Below are 24,758 nucleotides of genomic sequence, written 5' to 3'. Positions count from 1 at the left end.
ATTACAAGGTATTTTAAAGTAAAAAAAAAAAACTGTAACCCACAAGCTCTCTCAGCCACAAATTTCTCTCAAGCTCTCTCAGTTCTCTTAGCTCTGTAACCCACAAATTTTTCTCAAGCTCTCTTAGCGCTCTCAGCTCACGTTGGTGCTCTCTCTCTCACGACTTCTTCACTCTTGGACTGTCTTTCACTCCTCTCTCACGCCTAGCATTCTCTCGCAAAGGTAAACTCTGTTTTAATTTCTGTTTCATGGGTTTCTTTTGAGTTGAATCAAATAGCTATGTTCTTAAAATTGTGATTTTATTGGGTAATTTCTTATTAATTGTGATTTTATGGGGTAATAACATGTTATTTGTGGGTGGGTTTCGGATCTAAGGGCTTTTTTTTCCTTAAATTTTAAAGTTTCAAAGTATTGCTCATAACGTGTTTGATAAAGTGCTTAAGTGAGTCTAGATTGTGAACTTGCATAAATTTGTATATTGTAGCTATATATGGATCTGTGTTTTTTGTTTATTTTTATCTAAACATTTACAATCCTTTTAGTTCATGATATATGGATGAACTATGGTTAAACCTAGGCTTTGTGATTGTTTATTCTGTGTAAGTTTGATTTTATGGTCAGGTTTCTGATTATTGGTTTGTGTTTGTGATTTTTATTGGGTAATTTCTTGTTTTTTGTGAATGGGTTTCTGATTTGGGTTTTTTTTTTTTTTTTTTTAACTAGAATTTTAAAGTTTCAAAGAGTTGCTCACAATGTGTTTGATAAATTGCTTGTTTGATTGTGTATGATCAAACTCACATGATTTGTGTAGCATCTCACTGTGTAGTTGTCTCTCTCTTTGCTTTTTTTATTTTTATATGTCATCGTGAAGGAATCTAATGATTGAAACTAAACAATGAGTTGTCGGGAGTAACTCAACATCATGAAAGATTTTCATATGATTATATTGTGCCCTGCTCTATATATTAATGACATATAAAACACAACCTGAGAGAGGGAATGGGTAGAGTAGCAACCACTGGCACAAGTATGTAGTAAATTAGACAACGCTTTAAAGTATAAAGGAAACTAGCATTTCAAGTTTTAGAAACTCGAGATCTACATTAAAAAGTGAGTTTTAAAGACTCGCTTTCAGAATATTTGTGCTGTTGAGTTGGCAATTTGAAACACTTGGATCTCGAGTCTTAAAGACTCGTTTTCCACAAAACAGAAATCGAGTCTTTAAGACTTGATTTTCTTAGAGAAAATCTTCGTAACTAAAATAATTGGTGGTGAAGATTTTCCAAGGAACTCGAGTCTCAAAGACTCGAGTTCCACTGGGTAAAAAAAAAATTTACACTCTTACAATTAGAACTAAAGAAATATGATGATGAATTTCAAGGAACTCGAGTCTTAAAGACTCGAGTTCCACTAGGCAAAATTATAAAAACTACACTCTTCACTCAGCCCGTATAACACAAGTGCTCACAGACTCACCCAGCCTTCTCACCCCAAAAACAGAGCATCCTCACTAAGTCTCTCAGCCTCACTAGCTCTCAGCCTCACTAACTCTCTCACTCACCCATAACTCTCACACCACATTGCCTCTCACTCCCACTCACCACACTGCCTCTCTCACTGCTCTTCCCTCTTAAAAAATTCATATCTCAGGTAAGGGTTTGCTTATTTGATTGTCATTGTAGTTGGGTATTAGTTGTCTATGGGTGTGGGTTGAGTTTGACTATTTATTTTATAGATAGTTGACATAACTTAGTTAATTTTCCAATATTGTGAATCATAGAACTTTGGTTTGTTAGTGTTAATTTTTGAGTATTTATTTGCCCATTTTGTTATCAAAATTTTATTCATCATTTCTAGGCTTTTATTTTTATCATGATCTTACAAGTTTTTTTGACTTTATTCATCATTATTTTGGGTATGAAATGGGTAGTGAATGAATGTAATGAATGGATATCATAAAGCTTGAACAAGCCATTACTTGCCATTAATCAGTTAATGCTTTGGATAAAACTAGATGTGAGTAATAGCATCACATGTATGGTGTCAAGTAACATTAATTGATGCTCTTGGGGTTGCTCCAGTAGATATGTTTCAAATTTTCTTCTGAAGCCAAACTTAGAAACCATGGGTACCACAAGTTACATAATGGCTATAAAACTAGTAATTACTTATGAAAATTCTGGCTTGAATATGTTCAGCCTTAAGATCACATTACTTTTTTTTCCCCCACTTTACGACTATGTGATTTAACTAACATAGTAACTTGACTTGAACAGGTACACAATGCCTGAAATTGATATAATCCTATACTACGGCGGTCCACTTAAGAATGCCAATGCGAACAAAGGATTGCCATTTGAAGGGCCGGGTTTAAAGACCTATTATACCCAAATTGATCGTAGGTTGAAGACCCTTGACGAATTGAAGAAGATTGTCCTGGAAGAATTGTGTGAGAATCCTGCTGTGCACAACATACAAATTACTTATCGTATGCCAAATGAAATCCTGAAACACCGGATTAATTACAAGTATATGGCGATAGAAACAGATAAACATGTAAAGATTATGTTTGACAAGTTGGAGAGAATAGCTGAAGTAACTAACATTGAGTTGTACATACAGTTGGAGTCACGTGCAGTCTGGCAAGAGGATATCCAACAAACAACCACAAGCTTACAGGTTACGGTTCTGGATGCTCAATATGAGTATTCTACACATGTAGAGGATGATGATGTTCATGCCGATGGTGATGTTCATGCCGATGGTGATGATGATGACGACGATGATGATGATGATGACGACGATGATGATGATGACGACGACCATGTTGATGAGACTACTACCATTAACAATGATGATGACGATGATGATGACGACTATGTTGATGAGAATATTGTCATTAACGGTGAAGATTTTGTGGATAGAGATGAGTATGAAGACATGATTGGTAGAGACCTTGGGGACTTTGAGAGGGACATTGATGACGATGAGACATTGGATGGTAGTGAACCTTATGCAGACAATGTTATTAGTGTCCAAAACATTACGAACACAATCCCTGCCTATGCACCTCCTACATTGTCATTCTCTGCAAATACTTGGGAAAATATGGTTGATCCTTCACATATTGATATGCCATTTGTGTCTACTTGGAGAAAGGGGATGAATTTGTGCAAAGGGTTGACTTTTGCCAATAAAGAGGAGGTGAAGTGCGTATTAACAACTTGTGCCCTCAAGGAAAACAAACATTTTACGATCATTAGGTCGACGACGAAAAAACTTTGTGCGAAATGCGTGCATGAGTCATGCAAGTGGTATGTCTGCGCAGTTATGAAACCCGATCTCCACCAACTATAGATGGTCACCATGTATGTGGGTCCTCACACGTGTATACTGACTGGGGTGCGAAATGATGGTAGAATGATGAGTTGTAATTTTATTACATCAGACATCCATCAGAAGTTATGTGAGGATCACACTACCCCAATTAAACATCTCAGATCTATGATAGAGACGAAATATAATGGCTAGAAGCCTTCTTACTACAAGGTATGGGATGCGAAACAAAAGGCGATTGCGAAAATGTTTGGGAATTGGGAAGAGTCTTACCAAAGGTTGCAAAAATTGCTAATGACATATATTGATCAGGACCCGACTACCCAAGTGTTCTATCGTATCACATCCACCGATGAAGATGATGCCGTATTGTTGCATTATGTGTTTTGGTCTTTCGGTCCATGCATATCAGGATTCAAATACTACAAGCCGGTTATCAGTATTGATGGGACCCATCTGTATGGTAAATATCAAGGAAATTTTTTGGTCGCAATGACAACCGACGCTAACAACAAGGTATTCCCTCTTGCCTTTGCTGTTGTGGATTGTGAGTCAGGGTCCATTTGGAGGTGGTTTTTACAGTGCCTCAGAGATACAATTGGCCACGTGATACCTAACGAAGGCATTTGCATAATTTCTAACTGACATCTCAGTATCAAAAACGCAATTGCAAACTGGCCTAGAAGGGATGATGGAAGTACACCGGTATTTCATAGATATTGCCTTCGACATGTTGTTAGCAACTTCAACACCCATTTTTAGAACTCAACTCTAAAGTCAGTGGCGTTGAAAGCGGGATATGCTAGTTAGGTAGTGAAATTTGATGTCATAATGGAGTCCATTAAGTAGGTGGAAATTGAGGCCATTAGAAATAAGAAGAAGGTGACGGGGAAGGATGGCAAGGAAAAGAATCAAGATTATCTTCCATACACATACCTAATGGGCGAGTCTGTGGATATGTGGAGCTAGTCACATGATGGTGGGAGACGTTTTGGGGCAATGACAACCAATATATCAGAGTGGTTCAATGGTGTACTGAAAGGTGCACGGGGCCTTCCTATTGCCGCGTTGGTTGAGTTCACTTGGAACAAACTTGTTCAATATTTCCACAACCGGCGCAAAGAATACCATTTTGAGTTCTCAGAGGGTAAGAAATGGAGTGAATATGCCTTCTCCATGTGGGACGGAAATAAGCGTAAATTTGAGAAATACTATCTCAAGCCATTTAGCAATGAAGAGATGATATTTCAAGTAGTTACCCAACTTAACACATGTAGCGCAGGAGGGGGAAACCACAGTTATGAAGTTCGGTTACAGGAAAAAACATGCAGTTGTGGGAAATGGCAAAACATGGGGATCTCGTGTTCACATGCAATCAGAGTATGTGACTATTTACATATTGATTCGACCACATATATTCACCCATGTTATGGTTTGAACAATGCCCTTAACACTTATGAGCATGCATTTGTGGTTCCTAAGTCGTAGTCGTTGTGGAGGGATCCCATGGGGCCAAAGTGGTTGCCTAATCCAGCATTGTTGCGGGCCAAAGGTCGACCAGTGAAGTCGAGAATAAGGAATGAGATGGATGGAGTGAGTAATAAGGATTGAGAACCAGGATGGCGGAGGGAGGACACAGATTTGATAGAGAGTTAACCTAAGTAGACATGTGGACTGTGTCATGCTTCCGGGCATAACCGCAGAAAATGTCCGCAGTCCCGTGGCGCTTCCACAAGCGGTCATGTTCCACAGTAGGTAGGTAGATGGCAAAAAGTTATGCATCGGTTAAATAATTGTTGTTCATTACATGTTTACCTAATGTTTACTATCTTGTCTCCTAACGTGATTACTCTATGTTTTTCAGGCATGCTTCCATGGATGACGTTTTTGTCGTGCGGACTGGCAATCTTAGGAAAAGTGACTACGTTGTATTGGCTCTATATGAACTTTTTGGTTTTTGTTGAATGTACTTGTAATTCTCTATCCAATGTACCTCTATGAAGATTGTGATTTAAGTAGTATGGTTAGAACTACAAATTAAGCGTGGTTGGGCATGTTTAGAATGTTGATATTAAGAATGCCTTTTGCTGTGATGTAAGTGCATTTGCATTGTAAAACCATGTTTATGAAGAGAGCTTAAAAATTTCTATAGTTTGGTGCCTATTGAGAGTGCCTTTTGATGTAATTTAAGTGCATTTACATTCTCGGCTTCTCTACCTCTCAATGAGTGTTTATGGATTACATTCTCAGCAATTTCCCAGTTTCTGGTTTACCTATTGAGTAGTTTTGTATGTCCAGGGGAGTAAAAAAATAAAAATTTTCCCCAGTGGAACTCGAGTCTTTAAAACTTGAGTTCCACTGAGAAAAACAGAGCAACATGGATTGGACTCTCAGCCTAAACAGAGCATTGAGGGAAAAAAATTTTCCCCAGTGGGACTCAAGTCTTTGAAAAAGTTTATATCATAATAGGCTTCATTTTCTCAGTTCCCATTTAAGCATTATCGATAGGTTCTAATGAAAAGATTATCTCAAGAATCCAAGCATAACAAGAAGCATAGCTTCACTGATCTTCAAGAGACATCTACTTTCCAGTTCCATAACATTCCCTTCACTACTAAAAATAGAGATTGGAAACTTTGCACAAGACTTTCAACACTGCCATCTAAAAGCAGTGACAGTTTTTTTAATTCAAAACTAGGTGAAAATTTTAATGCTAACATATATCATTTCGGGCCAAATTTTTGTATTGCAACACAAATTGCTTTTGGGCTAGCTTTTAAGATTTATGCCATAAGCAACAATACACAAAAAGGATGAATTTATAAAAGAGCAATTACTGAAGCATAAAGATTGATTAATCTCTAATCTTAGAAAGGGCAGTTCCATCCATCAATTAAAAGAATGCACTAGTGCATATTGAGAAGTCGATATTATGGTCCAATTCCATGACTTTAGCACTTACTCAAGGTTCACCAATTTTGCGTTTTTTAGCCCTCGTGTAATGTTTGGACGAGGGAGGAGGAGGCTGCGGGGCATCATCCTTAGGCTCATCATCATGTTGCAAATTCCATTAGATGCATGCAATCAATATTCGGTATAATGATAAGAATAAAGTGAACTACAACATATATCATTATATTCTAATTAATGTTATCATACCATAGAACTGCCTCGGTGTCCTATTTTGTGTCCACCTGTCCCACAAGTGGGTGCTCTTCTAGTGCGCTGCGGTCTACCTCGTGGGGGTGAGGGTTGATGAGGGGAATGCTCGTCCGGTACATTAGTATGTGGCTGTAGAGTGTCAATCTCAACTGGAGGTCCTAGAGGGTCAGATGAGGATGCGGTAGGTGGGTAATGATGCTCTATGTAGAGGCCAGGAGTGGGTGCAGTAGAGCTGGTGGGTGGGTAAGAGGGTGTCTCGGGGAGTATAGGAGGGGTCAAATTTTGATCAATACTGAGATCAAAATTGTGCTGCGAAGGTGGGCTGGGTGAAGGGACCTCGGGCTGAGGAGATGCATCTGGGATGGGTAGAGGGACCTCAGGCTGAGGAGATGAGTGCGGGATGGGTGGAGGCATCTCAGGACTAGTTACAACCCGAGGGATTGTTGCACGCCGACCACAGCCCCTGGTTGCACTTGTGCTTGGGCCTACTATAGCAGGGATACTACGGCCACTGGCTGCACTTGTGCTTGGGCTTGTTGTAGCAGGCCGACCACAACCCCTAGCTGCGCTTGTGCTTGGGCTTGCAGTAACACGCTGACCACGGGTCCGTGTACTTACGGGTGCTGCGCTTGTGCTTGGGGTTGCAGTAGTTGCTGGTTCAGTCTTATGTCTATTGTTTGCCTGCCCATTTGCTGCAGGACCACCACCAAGGCCAGCCACATTATTTAGGACACGTCGGACATGGTTGTGAGCTTGGTTGCCTTCAGGAAGCATCTCCAACAGCGCTAAATGGCTTTAAATCTGAAACGAAGAAAGAACCAGTATAATCATATTTGAGACAGTTATGTATCAATTAATGAATGGATAATATAGTACTTATTAATCTACTCAAATACTCAACTAAAAACTAACAGTTTTATTAGAATACTATATGTAACAGAAACTCTTTAATTGGATGTCAGTCAACTCAAACCAGATTTGCTGAAAGATTCATAGAAATTGATTCTACGTTCATACATGTACTCAAGTAAAACGAAATAGGCAATAAAATCTAATTAGAACACATTACCATTATATCTAATTTAGCGCTTTTACGGTCGACATACTTTCAAGTGACCGGACGGTACCAGAGGTAATAGGCATGATCGCGAGGCATCTCACCAATCTGAGGAGATTCATGACAAACTTGTTGTCATCTCATTTCCCATAAAATGATATACGATCCATGCTCCTCCCTCTAATTTTTTTCCACCTTCCCACATAAGTCTATTTTATGCAGTCTATCATCGTAGACAACATCGTCAAGCCAATGCTGTGCCAACCCAAACTGTTGAAGGACACGGTCCGGGTGGTGTCTCTCTACTATGCAAAAACACACAAGCGGCACCCTTGTTGTCCACGTATCCCTCCTTGCAACGCAGAACTCAGGAAGGTGGCCGAAGTCTGCCTCGTATGGCTGCCACACAATCTACAATAGAAACAAAAAACAATTATCATAGCATCTTAAAATGTGAAACAGGGGAGAATACATAGATAAAGGGAAAAACAAAAATTATAACAAAAGATATGTTAAAGGATGAAGCAATCATATTCTTAAGGAAAAGTATCATAACCAAACAGAATTTTTGAATATTATTACCTAGTCTGGCTGCATTGTCACTAATTGCTCGCGATAATGGACCAAGGCCGTGTTAGATGGCCTACTCTTCGGGCTTGGCACCCGCACCCACCTATAGTTATGAGCGAATAACATAAGAACGATAATACAATTTAGTTATTAAGAAGAGTACATTGCATAACACACTAAATATTAGGAAAAGACTTACTTAAATGCAAGTGGAGCATATGGCCATGGGCCATAATCACATCCAGGTGGGGGCTCTATCCTTGGGCACAAGAACCTTGCCCATGCCCAATACTGGACCAAGGTGCATGCCCCACCAATTTGTGATGCCCCTTTCTCGCTTTCCCGACACAACTCCTTGTACAACCAGGCCAGACAACCACTACCCTAACTATACTGTCGCGGATCACGAAGGTTGCGCGTGAAGTCCAGGAACATCAGATGCACCCTATCTCCTGACTTGTCCATGAAAAGTTTATCCCCTACTGGCGCTAAAATATAGCACCGGGTATACTGGTATATCTGAATCTCCGTTGCGTCATGAGGCAGTGGTGCTGTAATGGCCTCAACAAGTCGGCTGATGAGAATTCTTTGCCCCACCAAAGTTTTATTGTCATTCGGTGGAGTAAAACCAAGCAACTCCTTGCACAGTTGACTCCAATCCCCATCCACCACAGCAGTCGGCCCAACCAAGACCTCACTGTCTATAGGAAGTTCGAAAATAACCTCCACATCTTGTAGGGTGATTGACATCTCACCATGTGGAAGATGAAACGTATGAGTCTCCGGCCGCCATCGCTTAACTAGGGCCGATATTAGGCAATGATCTATCTCTCTGGAAGGGGCTCTAAACAATCCTTCTAGCCTTAGCAATTTGATAATGTCAATCACCCGATTATCTTGCATCTGAACGTTTGCCATCTCCTTAGTGCGACCACGGCACGTAAGTGGGCCCAGGTCCTACAAAAACGATAAAAATTATAGCGGTTGTTAGAACTAGAAATACAACTTTGAAAGAACTTGCTAACTAAAAGTCAAAGACAACGTAAAAATTAAAGCGGTTGTTAGAACTATAAATTTCACCTCACCATTCCAAATGGCCTTTGATCGATGATATAGTTGTTGCGTCAACAATGATCTCTGAAGCGAACTAGGGTGCAAGATCTCTAGCTCCTCATCGATCTGAGACTCCATATTGCAAAGAGTGTTACTGTGAGATCATCAATAGCGTAAGGGCAAAGGAATGTTATTCTACATGCAAGGAAAATCTATACTGAAGAGCAGCTTATTGGCATTATTTAAAAAATGATGCTAAAAGAATGGAAAGCAAGAACAAGTGCATCTATAACTCGTGATTAAATAGAGTACTTTGCTGTAATTGGGGATTCAATCCAGCCTTGATTTTTGCTGTTCCTATGTAATTGCTAAGTTATTTTTAAAAATAATACCTCAATCCAAGTGGAATCCTTTATTTCTCTAGCCTTTTCTGACACACATATACACATGTAATATGCTTTAATGGATTTGACCAAGAGTCTTTATATATCTCTCACACACACACATACATATACACATAAAAATATCTACATGAGAGATGGATTTGAAATTTCACAGCTCAATCATGAAGAAAAAGCATTTAAAATAGTAAAAAAAAGAAAACAAAAGAAAAAAAAAATCATAAGAATAATAATTTCCAAAGAATTCAAGAAATCAGCTGATCTTACATAAAGCACATTATCTAAAATTTTACTAGGGAGATGAATGCATTGTATAACATGGGTACTATGGCAGTAGAAAAGTTTACCAGTGAAATTCTTGATGCCATTGAAAAAAAGAATTTGGCTTTCCAACTTGACAACTTCAGATGTTATCCGCTATATACTTACATGTTTTTATAATTTATATCCCTCCCATCACTAGTACTGTTAGTGTTACCAAAGGATAGGATGTAAGTTAATGTCAGCCTGCACCCACCAGGTTGTCATGGAGGTTGAAAAGACTTAAGTGTGAAATTTATGAGAAAGAATAAAGGCTTTAGATTGGTAGCAATCTTAATACAGTTGATGCTCTAGTAATGTTAGTTTTCTATTTGGGTAATCTGGGTGTCTAAGCTCTAAAACTCTTAAAACAATTGAATATATCCTCAAGTCTATGTAATATCTCGGCCAACACACATTAGGTAATTAGAGTAATGAATCTCTTGGAGGTGGCCTTAATTGATTAGGAGTTTTGAACCTAAGACCCCATGGGAGTATGAGACATTGGGACATGGAGATATAACAGCTAGTAGTCATTTGAAAATGGAGATTTAATAGTTGGTGTTGTTGCAAATATTTGAAAATTAAAAACAGCCAATACTCTCACTGAAAAATACTACAAAAACTATGACATTTGCAGTGGTATATAATATCATTTCATATGACAAATTCAGTGGGATATGATTATGCATAGTTCTGTTTAGTATATAACATTTACTTGAGCCAATATTAAACACTCTTTTGTTTATAATAGAATGGTGGACAACCAGATAACCATACTTATTAGAAGTACTAAATAAATAAGATTTAGGGGACTAGCAGATTTTCCTCTCCAGGAGATAAGAGCTACGGCAATCAAGCTCCTCCATGACCAATCAACAAGCCGTTCATTAAGTTAGAAATTCAGAAAGTTATTAAATCCAACCATCTATTTAAGCCTAATTTTCTTCCAACCAAAAAGATGTAACTGGTGTTTCTCCTCAGTTTATCCCCAAAAAAAAGAACTCTTACACATTTTTATATGGAAGGAATCAAGGATTCTCCCCTATTGTATTTATATTTGATTACTTTATACAAAGGTGATTAGGTATATCCGTATACATGGTTTCTTCATATTGGGCACATATTAATTCATAGATATGTTAAAATTAAGACTATGTTGGAGGTATAGTGAATTTATTAAATGATGAAACTCATTGACCAGCTAAGCATATATCCCCCCTCCCTCTCCCACTGGTTGTCACAATTGAATTATCACACACACACATATATATATATATATGGCAAATCATAACATGTGAGAATCAGGTTAAAATCTAAGCACAAAATGGGGAGGTTGTTTTAGACAATTAGGGTAAACTTGACTAAACGAAACTTAGCTAGTTCATCAGCACACTGTTAAGATCTTATGCTTTACTACCTAAAAAAAAAAAAAAAAAAAAAAAGATCTTATGCTATACTACAATATTTAATAACTAGCAAATGGTTGACAGCTTTTCAACAACTGTGAAATCCTCACCCAAATTACCACTAAAAGTGATGTTCCATTGATAAAATATCAAAATTTGACAATTTGATAATCTCAGCCCCAAAATAGATGCGAGTTTGCAAATGGCTTGCATTTTTAATGAAACAAAATAACATTTCTATCTTCCTAAAATGCCCTTGGGGGGGGGGGGGGGGGGGGCAAGACAGGTAGCTCAAATTTAAGGATAGAAAGCTAAATGGATAAATGCTTTCATTTTTTAAAACTCACATATATTTTGGACAGCCCAAAAAGGAAAGGATCCTATCTTTTTTTTGGAAAAAGAAAGATAGTGTAATTTAAAGTTTAAACCTCTGGTTTCTAGAAGTCCCTCCCCCTCTCTCTCTCTCCCCCTATCCGTGTATTTGTTTTTGTGTGTGTGTGTGTGTGTGTGTGGGTGTTGTTGGGGGGAGGGGGTTGGGGAAGGGGAATAAGTCTGCATCAGATCATTGTTATAAAAATGTGCTTCCATTTTTGTATAGGTATCATTTGGTTGCATCATGTGTAGTCACTTTAAACAAATTGATATGTCAGAAATTTTATTTTACTTGGTTTAGATAACATGCCTTGCATGGTTGCTGAATAAGGATACATTTAATGGCTGAACCAAAATTAATCTAATTGGTTATCTCTTTTGGTTATGGCCACTGAACTCTCTCTCTCTTCACTAAAGTTTTGTATTTTACCATATGTCATCTTATGTGATGTATAACAGGATGAGAAGTATTGGCCACTAATGCCTCCTTTGCCTTCATATGGTTATGGGAGAGAGCATCCTGGACCTCGGTATGGGAGTTTGGTTCATGGTCAAAATCTCAAAGATGTTGTTATTACAGGTCATATTTTTCATCCTCTCATTTGGTGAAGCTATTATAAATTTTATATTCATGGCAAAGACATTGACTTAAGAGGTGACTAAAATAATATGCAAATATGCCTTGATTTTAGAAAAGATACCGAGTGTAAGATCCACTCAAGTTCCTTGAGTCAATTTAAATATTGCATGACCTTTTGAGCAAGTTTCCTTGTGAAAACCCATGCAAGTATCCCTATTTACATTTTGCAATTTACAGTTTGAGAAATTTTTAACCAACCAACCATGACATTAACTAAATTATGGTGGATTTATGGAGACTGTATATGAAACCTACAAGGCTACAATTGTTCAAATTTTTTTTTTTGGATGATGAGGGGCCTCTTTAAGGTAGGGCCAGGTCACTTCATGTACCCACCCCTATTAAGTAAACCCTGGATACATAACTCCGCTTGCAAGAACCGTGTATCGGATAATCTTGGGACTCGAATTGAGCGAACCTTTGCGGGTTACAAATGTCCAATTTATCATAGATGGAACTTACAATCCCTTAATTTTCATAGATGGAACTTACTTCTTAAGGACTCATAACAGAAACTAATTGGTAAAGCAACCAAGTTGTCAGGAAGTGGGGCAAGGATGTATATCAAGCACTCACACACACATGTAGATGCCTTACCTCACCCCCAAATGTGCTGCCACAGAAAGATATTGTTCAGAACAAATGTTACACATTAACCTGGTGATCACTGTGGGGACTCCATGTGTTACTTAACACACACACACACACACACACAAAACAATGTTCTTTTGGGTGGAATTGGCCACTAATCAATGATAGTGATTTAATCATAAATATTCAGTTATGATATTGTTTCTTGGACAACTGAGTGGGGTTCAAATGCCTTCATTGTTATAACTATCGAATTAATCGAATATGTCTTGGCATCATCCAATGTAATTGGTATTATGTTTTCCAAAGACAATTAAATTTAGCATTATTGGCCAATGTAATCACAAGTGAATTTGATTTAACTGAGGAAATGTTTTACTCCTTATTGTTAATTTTCAAATTCATCATGCATACAATTAAACAAAAAGTTCCAAATCCTAAATAGGAACAACATTTTATTAAATTGGGAACCCATCCAAAAAGGATCATATATATCTTTTCTATGATACCCATTTACAAAAATTACAACCCCACCATACCAAAACCCTAAACCCTCTCATACTCACAACACCACCACTAATACAAAAGAAAAGCAAAATCAGAATCAGCAGAAGCTCAAAGAGCAGAGCCACAAAAGGGGCAAAAACTGAACTCGACCTCCACCGGCCGGTCACAGAAACGGTAGCGGTCGACCTCCGCAACAACAGAGTCGGTAGTCGGCCGTGGCGGCTAATGTCATTGCCAAAACAAAACCATATTCTCAGAACACCAACAAAAAAAACACACAAACAAAAAAAAAACCCAAAAAGATCCGAAAAACCCTAGGTCACGGTGGAATTCCAAAATCTAAAATTGGAGAAAGAGAGGGAGACAGAGGAATCTAAGAAGCAAAAACGACAAAGTATTGAGAAGAAACAGAGAGTACCTTCAGCACGGTGGGCTACGAACGGCAACAATGAGCTATGATTGCTTGGGAGACTACCTTCGTGACAGTGGGCAACGAATTTGCTTCAGAACTGGCTACAGATTTGCTTTATGAATGAGTGACTAAGTGAGTGAATGAGTGAGTGAGTTTGAGAGTGAGTTTCAGAGGGCGGTGCGAATGGGTGTTCAACTCAGTCAGTGTTTGAAATTTCAGATTTTGAAATAAGCCGTTTGTTGAAACTGTGGAAGTTTATATGTTTTGCAGAAATCGAGTCTTATAAACTCGATTTCCACGTGGCTCCACATGGCAATTTTATCTAGCTAAGGGTGGCAAAAAAACATGAACTTGAGCTTTAAAAACTCGAGTTCTAATTGAATCTTGAGTTTCTAAAACTCGAGATGCTAATATCACAAATCCTTTTAAAACCGGGCAACTAACGAAAATGTTAAAATGTTATTGTTATTTGGCAAGGGTGTTCCAACCTGAGATGCTGTTGCATATTCACATGTGTCTTTCTGTGTGTGTCTCACTCTTCATTCCAAAGTTCCAAATATTACTTGATAAAGTATCAAAGTTGTATTTTTTTTCTCTGTTCTTTGTCTTAGATGTGCTGTTGTTTACTTAACTCTGATTTTTCTAGCTTTTGTATGTCATTTTATAATCTGATACTATGCTATCTCAACCATGATTCCTTCCTGAGCAGTGTGTAATCTATCATCAGGATATTATTTACTGTGTCACTTGCATAATCTTCCCCTTGTTGGACTTAAGCTATATAGTGCAAGTTGGATAAATGAGTTGTTGGGAACTGGTATACGAAAGTGCCTGTGCTTCACTTTTTTTAACATATTTGAATTTCTGGGTTTTGATGGAGTTTGTTGTTTTTGTTGTGAAATGGATAAATATGTGTAGAAATTGTGGATCAAGATGGGAAGTCATCTCTGCTTTCGCTTGTCAAAGCATTTGACTCTGTTTTTGACGTCTATGAAGGTTTCTGCAACCTCAAACAGGTTCGGTTTCCTTCAAAATTATTTCTGGGTTCTGTGCTATTTATTCATGGAATTTTGCTAGTATATAATTGCTTTGCTTTTGGTTGCTTAGAAAGAAGAAAACTAAGTTAAACAAAGTAAAACTTGAGTTGCATGTGTATTTAATTTTGTTATTTGTATCAAGAATCAAAATTTGTACTTCTAGCGTTTTTGTTTTAGCTAACAAAATTTTGAAAAGTAGAGGATTTGGTTGAAATGCTGCAGGTGGATCTCAAGCTTAAGATTTGCAGAGGTACATCAAATAAGAAAATTTTAGTTCGGGAAGCACAATCATATTCTGCTGCTACTGTTATTGTTGGAACTGGTCATAACCACATTAAATTGCGGCCATCGACCTCGCTGGCTAAGTACTGTGCTAAAAAATTGTCCAAGGATTGTTGGGTTCTTGCGGTTAATAATGGGAAAGTTGTGTTCAAGAGAGAAGGCTCTCCAACAAGTGCAAGCTAATCCAAAGGTTTTGGATTTTTTTATAATTGATTTGTTGTTTTCTGGAATGAATTATAATACAAGTTTCTTATTTTATTACTTAATACAGGAACTGAAGATCATCATCGAAACGGGTTGCTTAGAATGATTCAAGAGACACTGAAGAAGAACACAAAAGTACCGAACGAAGGCAATGCTAGTGTGAGTTTAAAGGAGAGATTTGAGAATGGTACTTAAGAATTTGAGGTGAATATGCATCTTGTGTACAACCTTTGGGTTATGTCGTTTATGCAAACTGGAACGATCGATGTATTGAGCAGGGAGTGATGGAATGATGATTGATTGCGATTTCATGCTAATAAACCCTTTGTTTGTCTCTTTACATGGCTTTGTTGGTAGTTTTTAAGAAAAGGTCAGTTAGGCCTGCACCATGAAATTTATTGTGTCCAATCTTTGGGTTATGTCATTTATGCAAACCGGAAAGAACAATGTATTGGGCAGGGAATGATGGAACAATGACTGATCGCAATTTCATGCTAATAAACCCTTTGTTTGTCTCATTACATGGCTTTGTAGGTAGTTTTAACTTTTAAGAAAAGGCCAGTTAGGCCTGCACCATGAAATTTATTTGTGGAAATGCATTTTTACTTATATCCATGTCCAATCTTTTTATTTTTCTTCTTAAAAGGAGAATTTAGAACTTGGAAGTAGAGAATGCTTGTTGTCCAATTTATTTTTGTTTTTGTTTTTGTTTTTGGTTTTTTTTTTTGTTTTTTGTTTTATTTATTTATTTATTTTTATGAGTTTGTTGTCCGATTATTTATTGAAACTAGTTTGACAATTAACTAAGAAGAAATTCATCAATCTTCTGGTAAATGGAATTAGTATGGAAGGATCATTTATCTACATGATATCCATATGGGTTTATGAGCAGACTACCACGGGATCATAAATTTTATCAACTGGCCAATCTGTTGAAGCAGCGTCTAGTTCAATTTCTGTGTTGATAAAAGAATTACCAGAATCAAAACCGGGCTGGCCATTACTTCGTCGTTCTATTCTGCCATATAAAAAAGAATCTGAGAGGTCTTTGGTGCGGCAGATCTCTGTGGTTCAATGGGCATTGCGGTTGCCTAGTAGAAAGTATTTGTATATTACATTTTTTTTTTTCTTATTTTAATTATTATCAATTAAGGATGGTTTTTTTTTAGTATAATAAAAAATTAGAAAAAATATTTAATCATAGAACAATGTTAATTATTTAATTCACATCAGGAAAAAAAAATTATCAAAAAAAATATTGCATGCTATAGTCATAATTATTTAATCTAACAAATTAATCATAGACCGATGTTGCTAGTCCATTTAAATTTGTCTATTTAAATCATTCCTTCTCATTCCCATACTAATTTTTAAAACATCTAAATAAGAGGAATGACTAATTACTCCCTTCCCCCTTACTAATTTTAAAAACATCCAAACAAGTTGGAGGATAACCATTCCTCTCTACTCTCCTCTCCACTACTTCCCTCTACTCTTCTCCCTCTCTAAACTTCCAAACAGGCCATAAAGTCGCATCATGTTGGGAGCAAAATTCCAAAAGGTGCTCTCTTGGTAGGCCCCCTAGGTACAGGAAAGACTCTTCAAATCTGGTGTGCCTTTTCTCTTTATTTCTGGTTCAGATCTCTTGGAGATGTTTGTTGATGTTGGACCGTCCAAGGTGAGAAACTTGTTTCAAGAAGCAAGGCAGCGTGCTACTAGTATAGTTCAAATTTGTAAATAACTCGAGCTTAGAGAGGTGGAGTTTTGTTTACAAGTACCAATACTCAAGTTCCACGTAGCCTTTTTTAATTAAAAAAATTTAGCTTAGTGGGTGACACGGTGGCTATTTTCATGGAACTCAAATTCCTGAAACTCGAATTATATGCCAAACTCGAGTTCTAAAAAATTGATAGATTGCTAATTATTTCGCAAACAATGGTACATTGCTAAAAATTTGTTCAACAATGGTATTTGGCCATTTTGGCCACCTCTAACTCCTAAAGTCATGTTGCGGTCTTGGTAACCAAAATATAATAGCAAGGAAACCCTAGTAATGATATGATGATGAACACGGACTACCTTATAAGTAAGAACATGCATCTTCAATCTTAAATTTTTAATAAAATGCTTTACATGAGCTCCTTGAGTTATTTGATTGTTTTGACATTAAATTATTTTTTATCATATTATTTTTTTAAAATGGAAAAAATTAGCTAGTGTTAGTATAAGTTTGACCTTGGATTCAGTTAAAAACACCAAAATGTACTAACTAGTTAAGTTACAAGGTGCCATTTTAGGGTTTCATGAAATAAAAGAAAAAAAGAAAGAAAAAAAAGGGTATAAAGTCCATAAAAAAAGGAAAAAAGAAAAAGAAAAAAAAGGGTTTAATATATATTTACCAAATGGTAGAAGGTTGGTTTAACATTTAAAAGCTAACAAGTAGGAATTATCGTTTCTCTACCTTGAAAAAATGGGAGGCAATGAGCTAAAGGCAACAAAGTGAACCAACAATTGGCAAAGTTCATCCTTAATCAAGAAAATGTGTCTCTATTATCTACTAGAAATTTGGAATAGTCAAGCTAATTATGGGCTTGAATCGTTTAATTTTAAAGCTTTTAGTCCGGATTATAGTTTCCATGGATATATGTAACAACAAATTTTGATTCATGAGAATCCCGAATAATTTGAGGTCACTTCACTTGTCAAGCATCAAATAGTAAAAAGGAAGTTGCTCAAGCGTGGATGATTGTATGAGGTAGAAATCACTATATAATAAAATAATGTTCTAACTTTTAGCTAAATTATTGCAACAACTCATAAACTCTATAGACTAATAATATGGCAGATGAAATTTAAGATCTCTTGACGTCTTTCAAGTTCATTGAACCTACCCCTTTAGTTTTCGTGAATTGAACAAATAAAATGGTTTCTTAAAACACAATTTTAATGAAGATAATATGTCAGTATCACCGTAATTTTAACATAGATTAAACGTCAACTTAGCACCATAATGATTTATTATTATATTAGCGTATTCACCTCAAGAAAAAAAAGAAAAGAAAAGAAAACTCTGGAATTCAAGGCTAAAGTTGCGTGCCCAAGACTCCACATTAAGGTTTTTTTTTTTTTTTTTTTTAAAGATTTTTAATAATTTTTTTTTTGAAAGGTAGAAAAGTTATTTTACTAATAAATAATTTTGTAATAGTGTCAAAAAAATTATCAAAAAAAAATTATTTTGCAAAATCTCCGGCCCCTAAGATTAGGTTTGGTAGCAGTTTTTGTTTTTTATTTTCAAAAACTTGTTTTTGGGAATATAAAGAAAAATGATTTTCTTATATTTTTGAAATAAAAAACATATTTGGTTAGTTGAAATTAAAAAGATAGTTTTTTGAAGAAAAAAAATAGAAAATACTAAAATATGTTGTTACTAAGATTTGAACTCTAATGCTAACTCATTAAATATGACAGATTCATTAAATTAAATACATATTTTCATTGACCTTTGAAAATTAGAAATTGAAAATAACTTTTTGCATGTTTTTACTTTCCTTACCAAATTAAATTTTAAAAACAGTTTTTATTTTCTGTCTATTTTTAGTTTTTAAACAAGGTTTTTAATTCAAAAAATAGAAAAAATAATTAATTTTAAAAATAAAAAATTATTTTTTGAAACAGAAAATAAGGTAAAAACAGATACCATACATACGCTAAAGTTTAAGTTGGCAGCAACAGAACGTTACGAATCGACCTCCTCTGAAGTAGCGAAATCGAAGCGATGAATAAAACAAACGAGCGGCTGAGATTGCTTAAAACTCTATAAGAGTATCCATTTCCACCGTCGCTCCATTGTTCATTAGTTAGGTACACGCAAAATCAAAAACACAGAGAGAGTGTGAGAGAGTCCAAAGATGATGAAGCAGAAAACTTGGCCAGCTCGATCCGACGGTTCTCGCTTCCTCTCCCTTCCACTATCAAAAATCAAGGGTCCGAAATTCCCCACCCGAACTTCGACCCATCAGATCCCATTCTACAACACAAGACCATCCGACGGCCACGATTTCTCGGCGCTCCCGTACGACGTGTTGACGAAAATCGCGGCGTCGTTTAGCCTCCAAAACCTTCGAGCCGCGTCGCTGGTGTGCAAGTCGTGGAGCGAGGCGCTTAAGCCCTTGAGAGAGGCGATGCTGTTGTTGCATTGGGGGAAGCGGTTCAAGCACGGTCACGGTGGAGTCCGCCCTAACTTGGACAAGGCTCTGGACTCGTTCTTGAAAGGCGCGGCTCGTGGTTCTGCTCTGGCTATGGTGGATGCTGGTTTGATTTACTGGGAATTAGGTCACAAGGACAAGGCTGTTGCTTTGTATCACAAAGCTGCGGGGCTTGGTGACCCTGCTGGACAGTGCAATTTGGCCATTTCTTTTTTGCAAGGTACTTTTGCTCAATTCAACTTTACGAATCGTTAAGATTATAGGTTCTTTGTGTCTCTTCGTTAGGAATATTGTTTTCAAATGTGGATATCAATAGAGAAAAATGTGGACGTTGTGCTTGAAATTAGGGATGTTGTGTGTATAATAATGAGTGTGTTTTGGATATAAATAGAAAATCTAGTAGCATTGGGATTCACGAGTCGGCAAAGCTAAAAACAGAAACATACAAAGTATGATGAGAGCATCGTTATTAATGCTTAGCAGTTAGCTATGGACAAAGTTTTGGCTCCGAGTATGTTTTGAGCTATCTTTTCTAATTATAAGACTACAGTCACTACGCACTTCAATTACCAAATAGTAGATTTGGAGCTAATCTTTTTTCCATTAGGTATTTGAAAACTTGCGTTTTGAAAAAAAATATATATATATATATATTTATATATATATATATATATATAGAGTTTAGTTACAAAATTGGTTGTAACCTTAGGCTACAAACTCACTCAATAAAATAAATATTACTACATATTTTGAAAATCTAACCGTTGAATTGTATGTTCTTTATACTCTTAATATATATGTCAAATTTTGTGTCAATTGAATATTATTTACTATATGGTGTATAAGCTTATATTTTATACATAATTTTAAATTACAAAAATTTGCAATTTAAAAAATTTATTGATGACATAGCTATTGATTTTTAATTTTTTTGAAATTTTACAAGCATGAAGGATATAAGAAGAAGATGTAATCCGATGGTGAATTTCTAAAAAATCATCTCCAATAAAAAGATATTGAGTAAAGTTGTAGTTTGAGGCTACAACCAATTTTGTAGTTAAATTTTGTCTTTTTTTTTTTTTTTTTTTTTTTTTTTTTTTCCAATTTTGTAGCTAAACTTCAAAAGTTGCTATTTTTAATTTTTAATTTTATATAAATGCAATTATTGATAAAATCTTTGAGAAGTGTTCTTGATGTGAAAAACTACACTAGGAAAACAAAATTTTCTCCCTGAGCTGTGATTTGGAAATGCGTTTTCCCCCTCATTTGAAAAACACATTATCTAAAAAACGCAAAGCCAAATGGATCCTTGACATGTTTAAGTGCAGAGTTCTGAATTGCTGGACTTTGATTATATTTTTTTCATTATTTACACAATCTTGTGCTTATGGAAATTGTAATAATGCTTGTAGCTGAACCTCCAAATCTGAAGGAAGCTGTAACATGGTTATATCGAGCTTCCATTGCTGGCCATGTCCGTTCTCAATACCAACTTGCACTTTGTCTGCATCAAGGTCGAGGGGTTAATTGCAATATAAAAGATGCTGTATGTTATTCTTCACTTACTCATTTTATTCTTAATCTATGAGTGAACTTTTTTGGGGAAGAAATGCTCTGATATTGATTTAACTTTCCACATTTTCCAATACTGGATTATTGACTTTTAATAGTACACTAAGGATGCTATGTATTTTGTATATCTCGGATATTCCTAGATTTTGTATATCAACAATTTCTTGTCGTCTTTATGTTGACTCTAATGCAATTTTAGCAACAAATGACCTGCCATGGTTGCATTACCAATTTTCTCTCTTAAATTCAGCTGTTTTCTATGAGAATATCTGAGATTATTAGGCACTTTCTGTTCCTTTTTTGGTGCATCATATTCAAGGTTTTGCTTGTGATAGGTTTCTCCTGAAACAGGCTAGATGGTATCTAAAAGCTGCAGAAGGTGGGTATGTGCGTGCTATGTACAATGTCTCGCTATGCTACTCATCTGGTGAAGGTTTGGTGCGTAGTCATCAACTAGCAAGAAAGTGGATGAAGCGGGCAGCTGATCGTGGTCACACTAAAGCACAATTTGAGCATGGACTTGCTCTCTTTTCTGTATGTAACATGTCTACACTATTCTTATTGTACTTGAAGCAAAATATGTGCACAAAGTAGATAATTGACCCAAAGTTATTATTTTTATATTTTTATAGGAATAACTATATTTTTGTGTTAAGTGAGTAGCTGATGAGCTTTGGTTCAAATGGTACTTCCTCCCCAAGAGTGGATGGAGTATTAAGTTGTGGGTTCAAAACCCACAGGCGCATGTGTTGCTTGCTTACTAATAAAAAAAAATAAAAAAGTAAAGTGAGTAGGATTCTTTTTTTGATAAGTTGAATGATGTTGTGAAGGAAAAAAGTGAGTAGGATTCTTTTTGCTAAGACTGATGTCATTGAATCTTTTCTAGGTAAGTCTTGACATTGAATCTTGTAATAAGAATGAAATGCTGAAAGATCAAAAGAAGATGAGATCAGACAATATTATGAGATCATAATATGGTTAGGCATGAAGCTTAGATGTATATAAGTTGTGATTTTTGTTCAACACATTCTTGTCTTTCTACGTTTCCCTCTTCCTGGTGGTATAATAACTTTCTAAATTTAAGATTAAGTGAGTCTAATGTAATCAAGCTTAATGCTTAGCTATAAAACTTACAACATTTCTTTCACCACATTCGCTGTCTTCCCATTATAAAAAGTTAAGGTTATGATTAGAAAAGACAGCTATTTGCCTTCTTCTTGTGGGGCTTTTTTTTTGTTTTTTTTGGGGGTGGGAGGGGAGGGGTTTCAAATATGGTGTTTAAAGATTTACATTGTAGTGAGGTTCTACTTGTTCCGAATGCCTTTGCTTGCCGCAGTTCATTAGCACTCTTGAATGTCTCCTCTAGCCAATTATGTAGTTTTTCCTGTTGATTGAAATAAATGGAAACTTTATATTAATTGAATAATTTGTTGGTGGTTCTGATGATTACACTTGGGCAGGAAGGGGACATGATGAAAGCTGTGGTGTACCTGGAACTTGCCACCCGTGCTGGAGAAAGAGCCGCAGCTCGTGTGAAGAATGTAATCCTCCAACAACTCTCAGCAACTTCCCGTGATCGAGTCATGCTTCTTGCTGACAATTGGAAAGCTTTGCCTTCATCTCGCTGAGCTATATTATAAATGGTTTGTAAACCTGTACATATCCCTGTCCTCTCCTTTTGGCAGCCTTTCCTTTAGTTATATTCTTCCTGATGAGTGATGGAACTTCGTAGTTTAGAGTATAGAATCTATAGATGAAGAACTTATGTCCCTATCCTTTTCTACACTTGGCATATTTTAGCCTTATCCTAGGCAAAGTAGTTTTTTTAGCCCAAACTAATGATTCTAATTGCACATTTAGTTGTGTTGAATTTGGGATTGGGCAGTTTGAAATTTCTTGACCAATTACCTTGTATGAGTTCTCAGTTGCCTCGTTGAGGAATCTGCCAGCTGTCCTGTATCTTCTAAACAAAGCCCAGGTGTGCTGTTCATGTAATCTGATGGATCCAGGACCTGCAACCTTAATTACAAATTGCTTGCAGTATAATTGGATTGAGCAAATGACCAGTGAATAGCCCTGAAGGTATCCTTATCCATGAAAGTAAATTCACTTACTACTTCCACTCCCAGGGTGTTAATGTCCCATAGACAATTGAACTTAGTGATTGAGCTTCTGATATCTTTCTTATGATCTGGACATGTTGGAGATTCATTGGATAATAAATGATTTACTTGATGCCTGTCAACTGTTATTTTGATAAGATTTTATTGTTGTATATAATATGTGGATTTTTTTTCTTATTATATAAGTATTGTTGTATTATATGGAATTGGAAGGAGAAATTACTGGATATATTGTCTCCGTTACGTGGATGATTCAGTTGAGATTTTACTGTTGTATATAATATATGAAATTCTTAAAAATAATTATTGTTGTATTATATGGAATTGGAAGGTAAAATCACTCGATCTATTGTCCCCGTTACTTGGATAATTCATTATCAATTCAACTATAATATTATATATTGCACAACCTTCATATTCGAATTCATCTTCCATAGGAAATGTAGTCACCTGCTGCACCAGTTGCATTCACACAAAACTATTGTAGAATTTGGTAGCATTTTTATGAGCCTCCATTCGCCATTAGTCATGCCATTTTTATTGGGAAAATTTTGAACCAAATGGTCAATAGCACTTGACTTTTTTTATTTTTTATTTTTTATTTTATGAATTGAAAAGAAAAAAAAAATGTTGGCATGAAAACTTTAGGGCCCGTTTGGTAATGTTGCTTTAATAATGTTTAAGTGTTGTGAAAATACGTGTGGGTGAAAAAATGTTATGGAAATATTTGTTGTGTTGTTTAAACAACACAACCAAACAAACTCTTATTTTCTTCTTGGCTAGTAAGTTAAAAAAAAAAAAAAAAAGGGTTGGGATTGGAATTCCAAGTTCGTGCATAGAAGTCCTTCATTATATTCAAGGCTTCAAGTATATGATTTAAGTGCTGGATTTAATGGTCCACATCTCATCTCATCACAACTCTGGTTTTGTATTGGTATCATCAGGGTGAAAGATTTTAGATTTTAACTTATTAATTAATTCTGAGAGAAGTGTTTAAAAGTTGTTAAGATATGAAGTAAATTGCGGGGCATCATATAATATCGGATGATGTACATCCAAGGTTTAGATTCATCTGATTAAGAACAACAAATAAGGATTACATTTTTTTAAGAAAAAAATAATGATTACATTAATCTGCTTGTTTTTCCGTATTCGAAATGATCTTGGATGGGATTAAAAATTAGGAAATCCTTAGTGGAAATCGTGTATATATATATATATATATATATATATATTTTTTTTTTTTTTTGACTGAAGTGATAGAAGTGGAAATCATATTGAAATAAGTTAGGAAATAGAAATCAAATAAGTGGTACCAATAATGCATATCAAATTATGAAATTCAAGATCTTATTCAAGGTGGAAATCACGTGTGGATGTAAAGGATCGAAAGGAGGTTGGTCATCCTTATGCTAGAAAGTTTAGGAATTGTGGAAGTTATTATTTTTGGCATTATGTCAAAGAATCTTGTAACCCAGTGACCAATTAGTCTCTATTACGAGGAAATCAAAGTTTCAAGTTTCTC

At 36.0% G+C, this 24,758-nt stretch overlaps 2 protein-coding genes and 2 long non-coding RNA genes across 5 annotated transcripts; 2 read left to right on the top strand and 2 right to left on the bottom strand.

Annotated features, from left to right (window-relative positions):
• Positions 1-843: 843 nt before the first annotated feature.
• LOC115979338 lies at positions 844-14,559 on the bottom strand. Its single transcript, XR_004089032.1, has 2 exons — positions 14,299-14,559; positions 844-987 (listed from the first exon to the last, which is right to left on the bottom strand). It is a non-coding gene; the product is annotated as an uncharacterized LOC115979338 (long non-coding RNA).
• Positions 8,399-9,289, bottom strand: LOC115979336 (serine/threonine-protein phosphatase 7 long form homolog). The gene is made up of 2 exons (XM_031101359.1): positions 9,211-9,289; positions 8,399-9,082 (listed from the first exon to the last, which is right to left on the bottom strand). Exons 1-2 carry the CDS (start codon positions 9,211-9,213, stop codon positions 8,510-8,512), a joined length of 576 nt encoding a protein of 191 aa, XP_030957219.1. The 5' UTR covers positions 9,214-9,289; the 3' UTR covers positions 8,399-8,509.
• Positions 14,560-14,710: 151 nt separating the features above from the next.
• LOC115979337 lies at positions 14,711-15,737 on the top strand. Its single transcript, XR_004089031.1, has 3 exons — positions 14,711-14,826; positions 15,070-15,319; positions 15,401-15,737. It is a non-coding gene; the product is annotated as an uncharacterized LOC115979337 (long non-coding RNA).
• A 3,325-nt stretch (positions 15,738-19,062) lies between these two features.
• On the top strand, positions 19,063-23,349 carry LOC115982620 (F-box protein At1g70590). 2 transcript variants are annotated; one of them, XM_031105266.1, is made up of 5 exons: positions 19,063-19,758; positions 20,951-21,084; positions 21,462-21,644; positions 22,571-22,753; positions 23,036-23,349. In XM_031105266.1, the coding sequence occupies exons 1-4, from the start codon at positions 19,242-19,244 to the stop codon at positions 22,736-22,738; spliced, it is 1,002 nt and encodes a 333-aa protein (XP_030961126.1). In that variant the 5' UTR covers positions 19,063-19,241; the 3' UTR covers positions 22,739-22,753; positions 23,036-23,349. The 2 variants fall into 2 exon arrangements, with proteins under 2 accessions (XP_030961126.1, XP_030961125.1); XM_031105265.1 differs by having other exon boundaries at positions 22,571-23,349.
• The last annotated feature ends 1,409 nt before the right edge of the window (positions 23,350-24,758 follow it).

Source organism: Quercus lobata, chromosome 3, assembly GCF_001633185.2.
Source record: "Quercus lobata isolate SW786 chromosome 3, ValleyOak3.0 Primary Assembly, whole genome shotgun sequence".
Classification (NCBI taxonomy): Eukaryota; Viridiplantae; Streptophyta; class Magnoliopsida; order Fagales; family Fagaceae; genus Quercus; species Quercus lobata.
This window is presented reverse-complemented; position numbering and strand designations above follow the sequence as displayed.

Coding starts and splice junctions, on each gene's coding strand:
- LOC115982620 (XM_031105266.1), top strand. CDS start 19,242: ATGATGAAGCAGAAAACTTGGCCAGCTCGATCCGACGGTTCTCGCTTC. Junction 19,759..20,950: donor GGCCATTTCTTTTTTGCAAG/GTACTTTTGCTC, acceptor TAATGCTTGTAG/CTGAACCTCCAAATCTGAAG. Junction 21,085..21,461: donor ATTGCAATATAAAAGATGCT/GTATGTTATTCT, acceptor CTCCTGAAACAG/GCTAGATGGTATCTAAAAGC.